The 16,997-nt window shown below is 41.2% G+C and overlaps 1 protein-coding gene across 1 annotated transcript; it reads left to right on the top strand.

The window, feature by feature from the left end:
• The first annotated feature begins 14,570 nt into the window (after positions 1 to 14,570).
• On the top strand, positions 14,571 to 16,118 carry LOC119777220 (N-acetyltransferase family 8 member 3). The gene is made up of 2 exons (XM_038276029.1): positions 14,571 to 14,690; positions 15,195 to 16,118. Exons 1-2 carry the CDS (start codon positions 14,672 to 14,674, stop codon positions 15,938 to 15,940), a joined length of 765 nt encoding a protein of 254 aa, XP_038131957.1. The 5' UTR covers positions 14,571 to 14,671; the 3' UTR covers positions 15,941 to 16,118.
• Positions 16,119 to 16,997: the final 879 nt, after the last annotated feature.

Below are 16,997 nucleotides of genomic sequence, written 5' to 3'. Positions count from 1 at the left end.
AAGGTTTTAACACGTTCAAGGAACAAAAGCATGACCTGGGTTGCATGAAGGAAGACAATAAAGCAAGGTTTGGAAGGAGATATCTTTTAACCCCCCTCATGGGGCAGTTTTGTTTCACACTTTGATTATGCTTCTTATCTTGGAAAAATCAGAATGAGAGTTATAGGACTAACAAAGCATAACAAGCTCCCATGGTTCTTTAGTTCATTTACTCTGCAGTCGATCATAAAAAAACAAAATATAAACTCAGAGATTCGCATGCAGAGCAAGGTGAAGAGGTGACTATTATTCAGTAACTCCTGATCAAGACCAGTTCAGGAGTATTGAGACTAATGATTTATAGTAGGTGAGCAGCTCTGATCTTAAACTACAGTGGTAGTTTCGGTCGAGAAAAACCAAGAAGTATTTAGTAAAATCACCAGCACCACCAGCTTCGACAGGTAGCTTTGAGTCAGCTCCCTGCACTGGAAAAAATCTACATCTAGATAAGTCATTTTTTTCTTAAAATAAGTGCATTTGTCCTTGAATTGTGAAGGTAAAAGAGACATTTTGCCAGTGGAACAAGACAATTTGCAGTCAAAATAAGAAAACACAATTGCATCACTTTATTTCAAGTGCATTTTATCTAAATATCTTATTTTAAGAGTCAAATACTCATTCCATTGGCAAACTATCTAATTTCCCTACTCAAATTAAGGGTAAATACACTTAATTTAAGACATTTTTCTTATTTCTAGATCTTTTTTCCAGTGTGTTGAATATGTCAGGACTCCAGTTTGTGTTTGTCTTTTGGTGTTGTTCTCCAATCCACCAGCAGGAGGCGCCTGGTTCTGGTCCGCCTCCTCACACACCTGATGATTGTTGCCTCGTTAGCGGAGTGCTCTTAAGCTGCTGATTGCCACTACCTTGACGCCAGAGTGTTTGCCAGTTTTGGATACTCTAGCCAAGTTGAGTTTTTGCTGAGTAACCTGAGTTTTTGTCTACCTGAGTTTTAACTTTTTGTCTTTGCCTCTCGGCAGGAAGTCTTCCCGCAAACTGGATCTTTTCGGACCTTCTCTCCCTGAAGGAATCAACTGAGCCTCAAACCGAGCTGGGGATTCAAACAGGGGGTTTGGATCCTTGTTCCTTGAAGAGGACGTTGAGTAAACTCTCTGAGCAAGGGAATCATCTCCATTACGACCCATTCAAGTACAGCAGGAAATCTGAGTGGCAGTCAGTTTCTCCGTTCACCAACAACCATCCGAGTTCTGGGTAAACCCTGTTCCGCCCTCCATCAAATCAGTATAACACTGGAAAACAGCATACAGATTGGAGTCAAACATCCTACAACTTCTCAGGAAACATGAGTCAACCACTAGAGCCTCTTCTCCATCTCCACGGATGAAATTTCCCACTGAGCCTGAACTAATCATTTGTCTTCCCTTCACCTTCCAGTTCTGGTCGAGCTCAGTTCTGAGCAACTCTGCACTGAGCCTAAACTCTTCAATAAACCTGTTAAAGTTTTCATCTGTGTCTATCTGAATTGGTTTCACTGCATGTGGGTCCGAGCTTTAGATAAAGTCATGACAGAATACTTTTTTCATATGTAAAAAGGCTCAGACATCTCTAAAGTGCATTTAGATTGTTCTCACAAATAAAAACTGCTTTTGGAACACAAAAAAACCCTGGTATCATAATAAGTGATGAATAGGAGGAAAAGCAGTAAAAGGAGGGGATAGAAGGTTTCAGTTCTTCAGCATAATAAATTTGTAATGATTAGAGTAAAACAGGGTTCTGTGTGTGTGAGTCCTGACTACAGTCTGATTTTAAAGAGCTATTAATGCTAATAGCTGCACTAGGTCTTGGCAAAGGATGGCATATGCTGCTGTATGCAGTAATAAATTATAATTAAACCATTAAACGTTAGTCCAAACTTTGTTGCCGTTTCTCAATCTGTGTACTTGTGCATTCTCGTGTGCTCGTGAAACGTCATCACAATCAGCCCTAGTACTGTTCCAATTCAAAAGAATAGCAGACTGAGAACGGACAAAGTCCCCGGATGTTTTTCTCAATCCTCCCTATTTATGGAGTATGCATCAGAGCAGACTTGTCCATTCTTGAGACTGACAGTTGTCCCAGCATGCACTGCGGCGGCAGCAGCAGCTTCCAGGTTAGCGCTCACACAGAGTTCAGAGTTGTAACGATCTCAGAATGTTGCACCAATAATTCGAGGCGAGAAAGGCAGTGGGGAAGTTTAAAGCGTTTAAAGCAGAGAATACAGGTCAGTGACTGGATGTGGAGCTGAATACGACTTGGAGCAAAGTCACTGGCCTGATTCAAAGTTCTGTCCGTTCACAGAGAACTGACAAGACTATTAATTTAAAAGTTCACTTCTCTGTCTCTGTTGTTCTATAAAAGTATGTCTTACAATTATTTGATGTGAAAACATTATACTTTTCAGCATCACTATATGGCCCATTTACTGATTTAATACGTGATAAAAAATAAAAACTTCCGCCAGGTCTAACGTTAGCCCGTCTGCAGCAGCCCTCGTGTGTGAAGGACTGCCGCCTCAGTTTTTTGTTTCATTTGGCAAAATGTTCATTTAATTTGTGTTTATCTGACTGCGTTATTTATTATACCCCAACTAAATGAAAAAAGAAGAAGAATATTTTATTATTGAGAGACTATTAATAACAGGAGGTGAAATGCACCCCTAAGACGAGTTGAGCATGTGGTGATGTCACGAGTACGCTTCTTTTCAAATTGACCCATATTCATGCTAAGTGCTCCCTTTCTCCCAGAATCTAAGCTTTCCTGTGTTCTTCTAAAGAACATACTTGGCGAGGACACGAGTCTGTACTGGCGTCCTTGTGAATTGAGAAGCGGCCTGTGTCTTCCCCCAGTACCTTTCAAGAAGAGTAAACAGATGAAGGTGAAGTAACCTCCTACAAGGTATAATCTTAACTGTGAGAAAAGATGTTAGATACTGTAACTGAAGAAGAAGGATTTTGGGAAAATCAAAATCGGTGTGTGCAGTCTCAGGTCCCTTCAATGAACTTGTTATAAATGGATTTATTTAATCGATATCCGGTGGTCTTCTATCATGCAGAGCTTGAGTGTGAAGTATTGCGGGATGATTGAGCTTTGTTTGGCTCTATTATGTACCTGCATATTGCCACCATCTGGCCTTCTGATAGTTCCTGGTTAACAGCAGATAGTGCCACATATGTTTATGTTTGCTTTTAACTTATGCTAGGTTTTTAATCATTTATTTTGTACATATTTGTTTAGGTCTTTGGTCAGCTGTGCTGTTTTTAAAACTGTCATGTCTTGGTTGTGGTTTAGAGGACCCAAATGCAGAGGCAGAGAGGCTGAGGTGATTTCTTGTAGTTTTAATGATGAAAGCAGTTAACAAAGGCAGGAATCCAACAAAAAATGTAACACAGACCAGAACCATGGAGACATCAGGGTAAAACACGCACAAGGAGCCAGGGAGAGACGAGGTGAGCAGAGAACAGCGACGACAGGACCAGCAACAACAAGGAACCAACAAGGAGTGAGAGCAGAGGGAGAGTATATGTAGCTGACTGAGACCCCGTCCACACAAAGTCAAACCCTGGCCTAAACGCACAAATTTTTCACCAAACCAGCCTCTCATCCATACGAAGCCGGCGTTTCGGGGGTCTGTAAATGATCTTTTTTTTATTAAGCCTTCAGAGTGGGAAGATTTTGAAACGCCGTTTTCGCGTTTCCATCTTTACGCTCTAACCGCATTTTTTTTTCTTACACGCCTCTAAACACGCATGCGCGACACAGTATCACAACAACAATGGCGCCGTACTGTGTTGAATGGTTGCTGCTCATGCTACTCACCCTGCTGTCGGGCTTACAACAGAATCTTCTTCTTCTGGAATATCTCCAGGAAGAACAGAGCAATATCGACCACATAGTTCAGCACCTGAATTTGACTGAACCACGAAAATGGACCCGCAGGGCCATGATCCGGTTTGGCTGTTGTATAAATATTACTGCGCATGCCCAACATTTCGTTGCCTGTTTTCGCCTATTTTTGCTTTGGCACCACAGCGCCACTTACAGGCCTGGCATACATTTTGCAGCGTTTTCATGCGTTTGTGTGGTCGATTACATTTATTTTATGTCTCCGTCTTTACAACAAACGTTCTGGAAAATATTAGCGTTTCGTGTTCGTTTTGACTTTGTGTGGATAGGGCCTGAGACAAAGTCAGGGCTAACGAGCTGACAAGGAGCAGGTGTGAGAGGAGACAACAAGGGAGCCAAGGGGAAAGGAACACACACAAGAGGGCAACCAAGGAAAACAGCAAAAAAACCAGATAACTAACATAAATCTAGAAACTACAACAAAATAGGAAATAAACCAATGAAACTAGGAAACATGGAGCAAAGTAAAGCACAACAGAACCGAAACCATGACAAAAGCACTGATAAATAAAGTTTACACATGTCACTATTATGTTTTCACAAAGCTACAGTAAATAATTTCTTCAGCATTAGATGCTTTTGCTAATTTCACACAGTGAAAGTATAAAAAAATTATGTTTGTATTTTTAGATTGTTTTTAGCATATCAGATAAACAAACAGAAAAGGGAAAGTATTAGTTTGGGTTACCTGAGTGCCCATAAACTGAAATTGTTTTTGAGTTTTTGAACAGGTGATGTGATGGGGAAAAAGTTTGCTCGGGTTTTGATTAAATTATGTCTTGCCACTGGATATGAAGGGGGATCTAAATAATTTTATAGTTTGAAATCCCTTAATCTCAAAGCTTTACGACAGGCATATTGAACAGTGTCTTTCACTTTCAGCTTTTTTATGTTAGAGCACAGCCATGAACAAAAAATACTTTTTAGTAGCACCCATGTCCCTATGCTACACTAACTGCAGATGTTCAGTTTTCATTACCTAGGCAACTCAAATATTTCTGACTGGCAGCACAGCTACGTTAAAATGTCTGTCCTTTTTTTGTTCTGGTTGTTTTTTTCACATTCAGGATCAGATGATTGTTTCCACACCATGTCACTAAACGGTTCACAAGCTCCCTGCTCCATCTATGATGCAACCAACAGCTGCAGAGTCATCTCAGCACCTCTTTAGGAGCCAGAAGGTGTCAGGGAGCATATACTCATTACACCCCATTAGATGTATTTTTGTTTGACTTAGTCTTGTTTTTCTGTAACATTGTTTTGTTGACCTCAGTGGAATCGTTACCGCCAGGAAAAAGTCTTATTCTATTTAGCCAAAAACCTGCTTGCTTATACTCTGATATGGTGCCAAAAATTATTTTCCATTAACTGTTTCATTTCAGATCATCCAACTCTAGAGATTTTTTTGGTTATGACTTTAAGTAACCTTGTCTAACCAGTCAACGCTATAGTCGTGGGAAACCCTCCCAAAAAAAACTACTGGTCCACTTCTGGATTTTCTTCCATCAGAATTTTGTCCTGAAAGAATATTAAAAGTATATTACCTGAGGATTTCAGTGAACAAAACGAGGTTTTTACCAAATTAATAGCACCTTTTAAAATAGTAACTTTAAAGCAGGTCTTACATGTGCATTTTATTTAACCCCCCAATGTTTCTTTGTTGGGTCTTGTTTAACCCTCTAATCTCCCAGGAAATTAAATTCTGTTTAGAAAGACTTAAAGCAGAAAATTGTTTTAATTAACATCAGTAAAGGCTTTAAAACATGAGCCTGTGCTTAATTAGTCTATATCATGTGTTTGAGTTCTATAATTGAGTAATAAAAAAAAGGCTTCACTCATTCCTAATAATGGAGCTGCAGGTTTTTGTGAGATGAGAAAACAAGAACTCTCATAAGTTTTAGTGAGGCTCTCTGCAGTCTCATTGATCAGTTTGTAATTGTTAGGAATCCAGTTTGTGTGGGTTGTGCTTTTGTTTGTCTTCCCTCCACCACCAGGCGACGCCTGGTTCTCGCCTGGCCTTCTCACACACCTGCGGATGGTTACCTCAGTACCGGAGGACTCTTAAGCTGCTGACTGCCACTGCCTCATTGCCAGAGTGTTTGCCAGTTTTGGGTACTCAAGCCAAGCTGAGTTTTGCTGAGTAAAACTGTGTTTTTGTAAACCTAAGTTTAACCTTGTTGTTTTGTCTTTGCCTCTCAGCAGGAAGTCAACCTGCAAACTGGATGTTTTGGACCTTCTCCCCCCTGGAAGGATTCTCTAAGCACCAAGCTGAGCTGAGAATTTTAGCTTTTGGTTTGGATCTACTTCCCCCCCAAGGATTATTTGGGCGTCTCTCTGAGCAGGGGATTCATCTTCACAAGTACTGTTCAAGTACCGCAGGAAATTTAAGTGGCAGTCAGCTCCTCCGTTCCTCAAGGAAAAACTGCACTCTGGGTAAACCCTGTCCACCCTCCAACGAGCAAGTCATTCACTGAAACAAACCAAAACCGACTGGATTCAACAAGAGACACCTTTTTCTGGAAACGTGAGACCGCAGCCTTAATTCCCTTCTTCAAATCTAAGACGCAAATTTCCCACTGAGCCTGAACTAACCGCAGAATCTTCCCCTTCATTTTTCAGTTCTGGTACAACAGTGTTCTGAGCAGCACTGGACTCTTATCACCAACTCTCAATAAAACCTGTTGAACTTTTCCCTGGTCTCTCTGTTTGGTCTTCTGCATGTGAGTCAGAGCCTTAGATAAAATCCTGACAGTAATTTTATCAAAATTTGTGTAAGAGAAGAAATGTAAAACTATTGATCTTTAGTTGTGTTCTCTTAATATACTGTACATTGTTTGTGTGCTTCCAAATGTAACTTATAAAAACATCTATTTTTTCATTTATTATAAACAAAAAATTATCACATCTTCATGACTATAGTGCAACTAATTTGCAGTGTTGGGCACGTTACTTTGAAAAAGTAATTAGTTATAGTTACTAGTTACTTCTCCCAAAAAGTAACTGAGTTACTAACTGAGTTACTCCACAATAAAAGTAACTAGTTACTAGTAAAAGTAACTATTGCGTTACTTTTGCATTTCTCGCCCCCGTAAACCTCACCACCCGGCCCCCACCTTCTCGCCGTGTGTTTTCAAAGCCAGCTGAATAGAGCGGACGACAAAGACAAGAACCTGCAGACAGTTTAGCATTTATTGCAACTCAACGTAAATGACATCAGGGGGAACGCGATGTGAAGTTTTATAACAGGACATTCAGATCCGGTGAGTATATGAAATTAATAACTGGGGATGTCTAATTCTGAAATCCTGTGTGTTTGGGTTGTTATAGATACTGCAACATCCATCTATCCATCTATCTATCTAGATGTATACTCTGTGTGTGACATAAAATATGGATCTCCATCCCTGCCACAAAGGCCATCAAATAATGTTTAAAATAAAAAAAACAGTAGGTTGAGAAGGCAGAGTATCCATCCATCCATCCATCCATCCATCCATCCATCCATCCATCCATCCATCCATCCATCCATCCATCCATCCATCCATCCAGATTTCTCCCTTTCTCCATATAGGCTATCATTTCTGGCTGTTGTCAGGTTCATTTGATCGTTCACGCTCTCCATAGTTCTCCTGTGGCGCGAGCACAGGGTTGCGTGCCTTTAGCGAGCATGCGCGTTTCCTGTCGCTTGCGCGGTGACTCTTGCCGCCTGCGCTGTGTGGAGAAGCAGAGGAAACCGTTATGTGATGGTGAAACGCAGCTCGACGTAACACCGGTATTTCCATGTGGAAAATGCTGTTTTGCTGCTGGAGTCATCCTCACTCTCCATTTCTCTGTGTGTGCTGTACGTTAACACCCACCAGCAGAAACACCCACCTATTCAACTGACAGACGGAATCTCATCCTCCCCTCTCTCATGACAAGGCGCGCACCTCTGGATGACCTAAAATAAATCTTTAATATCTCTTAAACAAAAGTAGCACAAACAATATTTTTTTCTGCACAAATCTGCACTAACGTTGCACTAACCATTCAGTCTATTTGCAGAGTTTTTTGACGTGGGTGGGGTGTCAGCTTCACGCAGCTGCGCACGAGTCCTATCATGAAAAAAGGTTCATTGTGCGACCTGAGTAACGCGCAGTAACGGGGTGCCTGCAATGGTAACTGCGTTATAGTTACAGTCAAAGTAATTAGTTAGATTACTCGTTACTAAAACAAGGTAACGGCGTTAGTAACGCCGTTACTTTCAACGCCGTTAGTCCCATCACTGCTAATTTGTCAAACCAAACAACAAAATAGTGCAGATTAGTTTTCAATGTTTTCAAATATGTAGACGTTTAAATTAATGATTTAATTTATAAATTAATAACCACTTACATTCCATAGTTTAACCTCTGGTTCTATTTGATGAAAAAAAAAAAGGGAATCCCCTTATTGTCCCATAATGGATCCATCCCCTTGGGGAGCAGTCAGCCGCTATTGAGTAGCGCAGCAAACACAACCCCAGACTTAAAGGGGAACACCGTTTTTTTTTTTTTACATTTGCCCTGATCATGTTGTACTCACCCATATGAGTTTTTTGTCATTTGCAGCTGTTCCGAAGATCTTCAGTTTTGTTATATCCAAGTAACATCTTCCTATGGGCAACGACTTGAAGGTGCAAACTAAACTGTTCATAATTTATCATTTATGGTACTCCAGCATTCTTAACTAGGGATGCACGATATTGGGATTTTGGCCGATATCTGATATGCCGATATTTTAAAACTCATTTAGCTGATAACCGATATCGATACTGACGTTAAAGCTGGACAAAAATAAGTAGTCATTGAAAATAGCAGTTTTGTTATCCATTTCTGACACTTTGAAAAATAATATACTCCAATATATTTTCATGTGCTGATATCAAATTGATTTTTAAAAACGTTCAAAATCTCGTGAAATTTCATCGTTCTGTTACAAACTCTCGTGATATTTAGCAAATTCTTGTGAGATTTTGTTAGTAAAATAGATAGATACCGCGTCAATATATCAACATATAAAAATATGGCAAAATTTTGTGAATTTTCGGGGGATTTCGTAGCATAACGATGACATATAGCAATATTTCATTAGTAAAAGAGATTGATATGGTGTTTTTAAATGGCAATATATCAGCATATGAAGATATTGTGATATTCTAATGTATCTATATTTTTTCCCTTGTCTTTAGAAGTTTTTAGGTCTGTAAAAAAGAAGTTTTTGAGTAAGAAGAAGTATTATTTTATTTTATTTTTTTAGACTTTAGAAACTCAGAAGCTGATATAATATCGGGTTAAATATCGGTGGGGTGGCCGATGTCCGATATTCAGTTTTAAGGCCGATACCGATAGGGGGCCGATTATATCGTGCATCCCTATTCATAACATATAGGCTAATCACTGTCCCCCAGACATCTGCTGTTATATATTTTATATTTATCCATCCATCCATCCAGCCTATCGGGCCTTTTTGGCCTGTGGGACTCCGGAATCAGCTGATGGGTACCGGCGGGCGAAGCGGCATGCGGCTCGGATGTTTGCTGAGGCAAAAACTCGGGTGTGGGAGGAGTTTGGAGAGGCCATGGAGAAAGACTTCCGCACGGCTCCGAAGTGATTCTGGTCCGCCATCCGGCGTCTCAGGAGGGGGGAAGCGGTGCAGCACCAACACTGTTTATAGTGGGGATGGTGTGCTGCTGACCTCGACTCAGGACGTTGTGGGTCGGTGGGCGGAATACTTCGAAGACCTCCTCAATCCCACCAACATGTCTTCCATTGAGGAAGCTGGGCCTGGGGACTCTGGGCTGGGCTCTCCAATCTCTGTGGGCGAGGTCGCCGAGGTGGTTAAAAAGCTCCTCGGTGGCAGGGCCCCGGGGGTGGATGAGATCCGCCCGGAGTTCCTCAAGGTCCTGGATGTTGTGGGGTTGTGTTGGCTGACATGACTCTTCAACATTGCATGGACATCGGGGGCAGTCCCCCTGGATTGGCAGACTGGGGTGGTGGTCCCCCTATTCAAAAAGGGGGACCGGAGGGTGTGCTCCAATTACAGGGGAGTCACACTCTTAAGCCTCCCCGGCAAGGTCTATTCGGGGGTGCTGGAGAGGAGGGTCCGTCGGATAGTCGAACCTCGGATTCAGGAAGAGCAGTGTGGTTTCCGTCCTGGTCGTGGAACGCTGGACCAGCTCTACACCCTCAGCAGGGTCCTGGAGGGTGCATGGGAGTTCGCCCAACCAGTCTACATGTGCTTTGTGGACTTGGAGAAGGCGTTCGACCGTGTCCCTCGGGGGGCCCTGTGGGGGGTTCTCCGGGAATACGGGGTGCCGGGCCCTTTGATACGGGCTGTCAGGTCACTGTATGACCGGTGTCAGAGTCTGGTCCGCATTGCCGGCAGTAAGTCGGGCTCGTTTCCAGTGAGAGTTGGACTCCGCCAGGGCTGCCCTTTGTCACCGATTTTATATTTATATATTTTTTAAACAAAATGGCGCCTGTATGACGTCATCCGCGCACGCCGGCTACCATTCATACATCTTGTCCACAGAACTGCTGCTAGTTTTACTCACATGCATGGAAGATGTCTAGTCCTACTACCACAGATGATCTCGCTCTCGAAATGGAATTGAACGATTCACATTAGCTAGCCGAATGAATAGATGGGGTAGAGCGTAGCCGCATGTGGCCCGGGCTTCCTGTTACGACTCCAGTCCGCCGCGTCTTCACATTGATTTTTGTCAAATCAGATAATAAGAATAACAGAGTTTATGTTTTGACAAAATGAAACATTCAGGCATGAAAAATCATGATAATTGTCAAAGTAGTTTTTTTTAACAGCGCCAAGGCTTTTGTGTCAATACTATCTCTAAGAAAACTAAAAATCAGCACATTTCCAGTGTTTTACATTTGATTAAACTAATCTATCAAGCAAAATTAAATTTTCAACATAAGATGGGAAGTAATTACTCCATGAGAAATGTATCACATTAGGCTTAATGAGGCCAATGATCATGTGCTTTTAATTTATTTCACTGTATTTAGTATTACCGAAGTGTTAGAATGATCCATTGGGATTTCATTAAGATTAAGATGAAAATAGGAGAGAAGTTAGATTTTTGAAAGGATTTGTTCACACATAATGGACTTACTTTTAGTGAGTGAGTTTGGAGGTTCAGGGGATCAGGATTTGCATAATGGTTGTTTAAAATTTCCAGAGGCTTTTGCAGAGCATGACCATCTGGCCCCCACAGATGCATGAAGCAAAGCTATTGATTAAAGTCAGTGTAAAAACCCTTATTCTGCAGAGGAAAGTTGAGTCAAGTCAGAGGGCCACCAGATTATTGCAAAAGTCACGATCAGCATAGGACACCTTCACATCAGAGAGACAGGCAGTATTAATGTTATGCCCACCCTCAACTGTAGTAACAAAATCACCAGAAAGGCCCCCAAAATGTACCTACTCATAAAGGCTTGTACAAGCTCTTTAGCATATTCAGAGAATCTTATTCATTAACATTTATATGTTATAAAGGCTGATTACAGACTCAAGTACAAAGAAATACTTAACGTTTTTAAGAAACTTACAAAAAGAATTCTTAAATTGGAAATGGCCAGGTTATGGTCAATAGAACCATAACCAAGATTCCTGACTTATCTGGTTTCCAGCAGACATTCATTAAAAATGAGAATCACTGACAAAAGGTCATTGGTAAAGAAACTGTTTGTTAAAAGTCACTTCCTTCAGTCATATTTTTAGAACTCCAAGCCCTGGCAAGGACCCAGCCAGAATATTGGGAATTCAATATTATGTGTTTAACTGAAACATGGCTGCAGGATCACACCACCGACATTAATAACAGAAATAAATCTAAAGAGGGATAGAAGAATTAAGCCTCTGTAGATCATTTTACTCCAAGGAATTCAATGTAATGAAATCATTATGGAAAAACATTAGCATCCTCTTCATTAGCCTGCTAAAAAAACAATACAGTGTCTTTAGTCAAAGGCTTCTCCAAATCCAGTGCAAGATAAACCTCTTTAGAAGAACCTTCCTGTTGGGATCTGGAGGCTTGTCTACCTTTCTCCACCAGAGGGCACCTGAGATCTTCCTCCTGAGGGCGTGAGCTGACTTCTGCACACCTGTTTCCCATCTGCTCATCTAAAGGCCTTAAGGAGGAGGAGGCTGACACTTCCCTGCCAGAGTGTTTGCCAGTAATGGTACCAGCAAACCTGAGCCAGCCTAATCTGATCTGTTTTTCCTGATTTTTTGAGAACCCTCTGACTCTGTTTTCTTCTGCCTCTCAGAACCTGACAAACCTGGAAACCAGTCGATTCCTGGAGAAAACTCGCTGCCTGGAACCTGCCTATCTGCCCTCCGCCTCAGCCTCCGTCTCCGCCTCTGCCCTCAGCCTGCCGACCAGCCTCTGGACCCACAAGGTTCCCCCCCTGCTGATCAGAATACCCTCTGAGCAGGTATAAGTCCAAGCCGCCGTTTGAGCAGCAAGTTTCTTGGATCCTCTCTAACCGATCTGTCCTCCTCTAGTTGCTTCCCTCCCGTGACCAGCCTGACTAACCAAGACGACGTTCATATTTCTCTGAAAACATTGTCAATAAATCTTCTAACTTTTTCCCTGTCTCTGAGTGTTTCTGCATGTGGGTTAGACGATTAAACCCCAACATGATACTTCCTGCTTACAGCTACACAATAAGATCAAAAGTATTTACTCATCCATCTAAAGGTCTGGAATCTGTTTTGTTTCAATGCTTCAGTGGCCCCTCATGTATGAAATAGAGCACCCAGGCATGCAGGCTGTTTTTATAGATATTTCTGAAATAATGGGTCACTCTAAAGAGCTCAGGGAGTTCCAGTCTGGAACTGGAATAGGATGCCACCTGTGCATTGAATCCAGTCATGAAATTTCCTCGTTTCTAAATATTCCACAGTCAACTGTAAGTGGTATTATAAGAAAATGGAAGTGCTTAGGAACAACAAGTACGCCACAAAGTGGTATGCCACGTAAACTGATAGAGATGGGTCAGTTGATGCTAAAGAGCATAGTGCGAAGTCGACAACTTTTTGCAGAGTCAGTCACCTCATAGCACCTAAATTCATTTAGCCTTAGCTCTAGAACAAATTGCAGAGAGCTTTGTAGAATGAGTTTCAATGGTTCAGCAGCTGCATCAAAGCTATACGTTTCCAAGTCTAATGCAAAGCGTCAGATGGAGTGGTGTAAAACACCCATCCACCGAACTCCAGAGAGATGGAGACATGTTCTCTGGAGTGAATAATTGGGTTTCCATCCATCCATTATCTGACACGCTTGTCCCAATTGGGGTCAGGACCCTGGAAGGTCACCAGTCCATCGCAGGGCATTACACAGAGACACACAGGACAAACTGGGAGGAAGCCGGAGTACCCGGAGAGAACCCACGCATGCTCAGGGAGAACATGCAAACTCCAGAACCTCCTTGCTGCAAGGCAGTGCTACCCACTGCCCCACTGAACAGCCCCATAATTGGGTTTCTCCATCAGGAAATCAGATTATGGGGTTGCTTTTCAGGAGCTAGCCTTGGCCCCTTAGTTGCAGTCAAAGGAAAACAAGGATAATTCCATGCTCCCAACTTTGGCTGAACAGTTTTGAGGGGGCCCCTCCTCTTCCAACATGAATGTGGACCTGCAAAAAAAGCAAGGTCCATAAAGACATGGCTCGCAGAGTCTGGGGTAAATTCACTTTAGTGGCCTAAACCTGGTAGAACACATTTAGGATGAATTAGAGTGTAGCCTTAAAGTCAGACCTTCTCATCAAACATTGGGGTGTGACCTCATGGATGTAAATAATTACTCCAGTAAAGTATAGATAGCCAAAATTCCTACTTAAGTAAGGTAACAAATTATTTGTACTTTGTTACTTGACAACTCTGTCTTACACCCCACCTCACCTTATGCAGAAAATCATGGAAAATGAGCTACAACTGTTTACTTAGAGCATATACTATAGAGAAAATGGACATATAGTAATTTTTAGCAGGCTCCCATTTTTATATGAGGTCATCTGTATTTCTGACTCATTTTATGAAACCTTAACCGTAACATTTTGAGTTTTTATCAACTGATGATTTAATACAACCATCAAAATTATCCGAAATAGAGGCTTTTAATTTATATTTTAAATCATTCTTCTGTGTTAAATGAATAATATCAGTTGCACTTTCTGATCTTTTCAATAATGTTGTATTTCACTGAGAAGCGTGTGCATTGGGAACATTTCTGGCTAGGGATTAAAACCTCAGCCGAGTCGGATTTACATTCTACTCAGTTTTGCAACTTCATTTATTCAGGATCTGTGCTCATTCTCCCAAACAATCCCAATGATTGAGTTCTTTACTCTGTTGACTAAGCTAATTAGGTTTAAAAAAAAAGTCTATGTTTTATAATCAAATCATTGCTGTGAATAATTTCAATCAAACTTTTAACACACTTCCACAAATCAATATCATCTCAGTATAACTGTGGGTTAGTACACACATTTTTCAATGCTTTTTATAATCAGTGGTCGTAAGTTGGCTAAGGCCTTCTGTGTGTGTGTGCATGTTGAGCATGCTCAGAATATGTTCACTCTTTTTCATGCACAGCTGATTATCACAATCTGTAGCACAAATCCAGGCACAGTAGCAGCAGTGTTAAGTCCTTTAGTGTGAGCAGAAAGCGAGAAGAAAGAGTCAACATGGCCAACAAAAGCGACTGTAAGTTTGACTCTTTTCTGCTATTTAATTCATTTATTTTTCATGCTAGAGGAGTTCATTATAATCAAGATTACTAACACCAGAGGGGGATATTACATTTAAATGTGCAGATGACATGTCATACTGTTCGGTGCAACTTCAGACCCTTTGTTTGCTGCCTCAAGATCTCACCTTGATTGGATTTTGATCAGCAGCACATTTGAAACATAATTGTATTTCAACAGGCAATGACTCATGCTTGGAATCTGAAAATGAAATAATGGGTCTAATGATTTCAATTGTGAATTTCACCTCAGGTTGTCATGCAAATGCATGTTTTATATTAATGCAAAGACTTTAATTACAATGAAAATTCTTATTTGCAAAAGAGGCACATTTAAGGATTTTTTAAAATTATTTAAGGTTGTTGAGCTTATTGTGAAATCCATCAGGAATTTGTGGTTACAGAAACAGGCAGATTAGTCTCACGGAGTCTCTTTTCCTTTCCCCTCTTTTTCTTTTCAGTTCAGTTCTCCATCAGGGAATACAGACCATCAGATCAACATGTGGTCATGTCTCTCTTTCACGATGGAATATTTGAACATATTTATCCAGCATTTTTCAAGGCCATAAGCAACCCAGACCATGTCGGCATTGCTTTGAGCATTTCCATGGCTGGCTATGTCCTTGGAGGTAGCTCCTACTTTCAAGCTTTGCTCTTTGGCAGTATTTGGGCTGGCTTTGTTTATTACTGCTGCCATGACATCTACGATCGCTACATGATGTGGAGGCTAAGTGCTGATATGGCCGACATTCAAGCAAGCTACCTGGAAAATCCAGACAATGGCTTCTGGGTGACAGAAGTAGATGTAAACGGGCAGGCCAAGGTGGTGGGGATGGTGGCGGTGATGGGCAAAAGGGAGGAAGACGACGGTGAAAGGTTTGACGACTTGAACGGAGCAGTGAGCGGCACAGAGTTCGCTCAAGATGCCGTCAACAGAAGTTATGCCCAAATGTCTCACATAATTGTGGCGTTTTCATGGCGCCGCAAAAACCTGGGCTCACAGCTCACACGGAGGGCTTTGGATTTCTGCAAGGAACGAGGCTTTTCCCGTCTCATTATGGACGTTAGCTCACCGCAGACTGCAGCTATTTCCATGTGTCAAAAACTTGGTTTTGTCCAAACCGGTTCCCTCTGTAACACCCATGCTAATCGCTGGTTCTACAAACTAGCGAGAATAACTGTAAAACGAATGGAGAGGTCAATTTAAAAAAGGACACTATGTTTAAATTAATACCTGAAGACTGAGGAAATTGTTTAGCAAAGCCAGGAAAATATGGCATTTGACATTGTTAATTCAAAGAAGTGTGTGCTTGGTAAATGCACCAACTAGCATCAAAGTTTTGGTGGGAAAAATAAATGTCCTTTTTTTCTGCATAAAGCAGCTACCCCAGTTTGTTCCTATTTACAATTTTGTTTTTCTTTTCTTATTGTATTTCCTTTTACCTGAATGGAATGATATATTTAAATGAACAGACATGGTGTTAGCTCAAGGCTAAAGAAGATAACATGCAATGCCATTCATTTAAGACTGATTACACTGTAAGAATCATTTCAAGATACAGACAATGAAACATATAAAAAAAACTCAAAAATAAACCCCTAAGGTCCTTAAAATTGAAGTGCACCTACACAAGCACAAACATAATAATAAACAATAAATAAATAAAATATCAATATACAATAAAGGGATACAAAATTGGTTGTAGCAGCAGCCTTTATTTGAGAGATATTTCGTTTTTATGTAAATACAATACAATAAAATAAGAATAGAGTAGAATAGAAGTCAACTTTACTGTCATCACATTGTCACAACTTAGTACATAGCAGCAAAATTCACTGTCTGCATTTAACCCATCCCCTTGGGCAGCAGCGGGCTGCCATTGTTCGGCACCCCGGGAAAAGTTTTGGGGTTAAAGGTCTTTGGTGTTTGGGGGGGGGGGGGAATATACGATCAAGTAAAATGATACGACTGGCGTAAAATCAAATACAAACAGCATGAAAATAAAACAACAAGCTGGTCCCATCTAGGCGTAATCGGAGACAATGACGGACGAAGTGTGCTCCTGATGTCCAGTCTGCTCCGTAGCTTTGTTTTGGTCGCTGTAACCGCAGAAAATCCCGCTTCACAAAGATAGGATGTTATAGATAGGATGAGTCTTGAACTGAATTAACCTGTGTCAAGAGGCACAGATGCACCGACTGATGGGAGAGAATACCACAATTTTTTATATTTTTCAAAATAAAACATTACTCAGACTCTGATC

The sequence above is a fragment of the Cyprinodon tularosa genome, unplaced genomic scaffold (assembly GCF_016077235.1).
Source record: "Cyprinodon tularosa strain WSP-4 unplaced genomic scaffold, ASM1607723v1 ctg99, whole genome shotgun sequence".
Lineage (NCBI taxonomy): Eukaryota > Metazoa > Chordata > Actinopteri > Cyprinodontiformes > Cyprinodontidae > Cyprinodon > Cyprinodon tularosa.
Note: the sequence above shows the minus strand (reverse complement) of the source record. Positions and strands in the feature narration are given on the sequence as shown.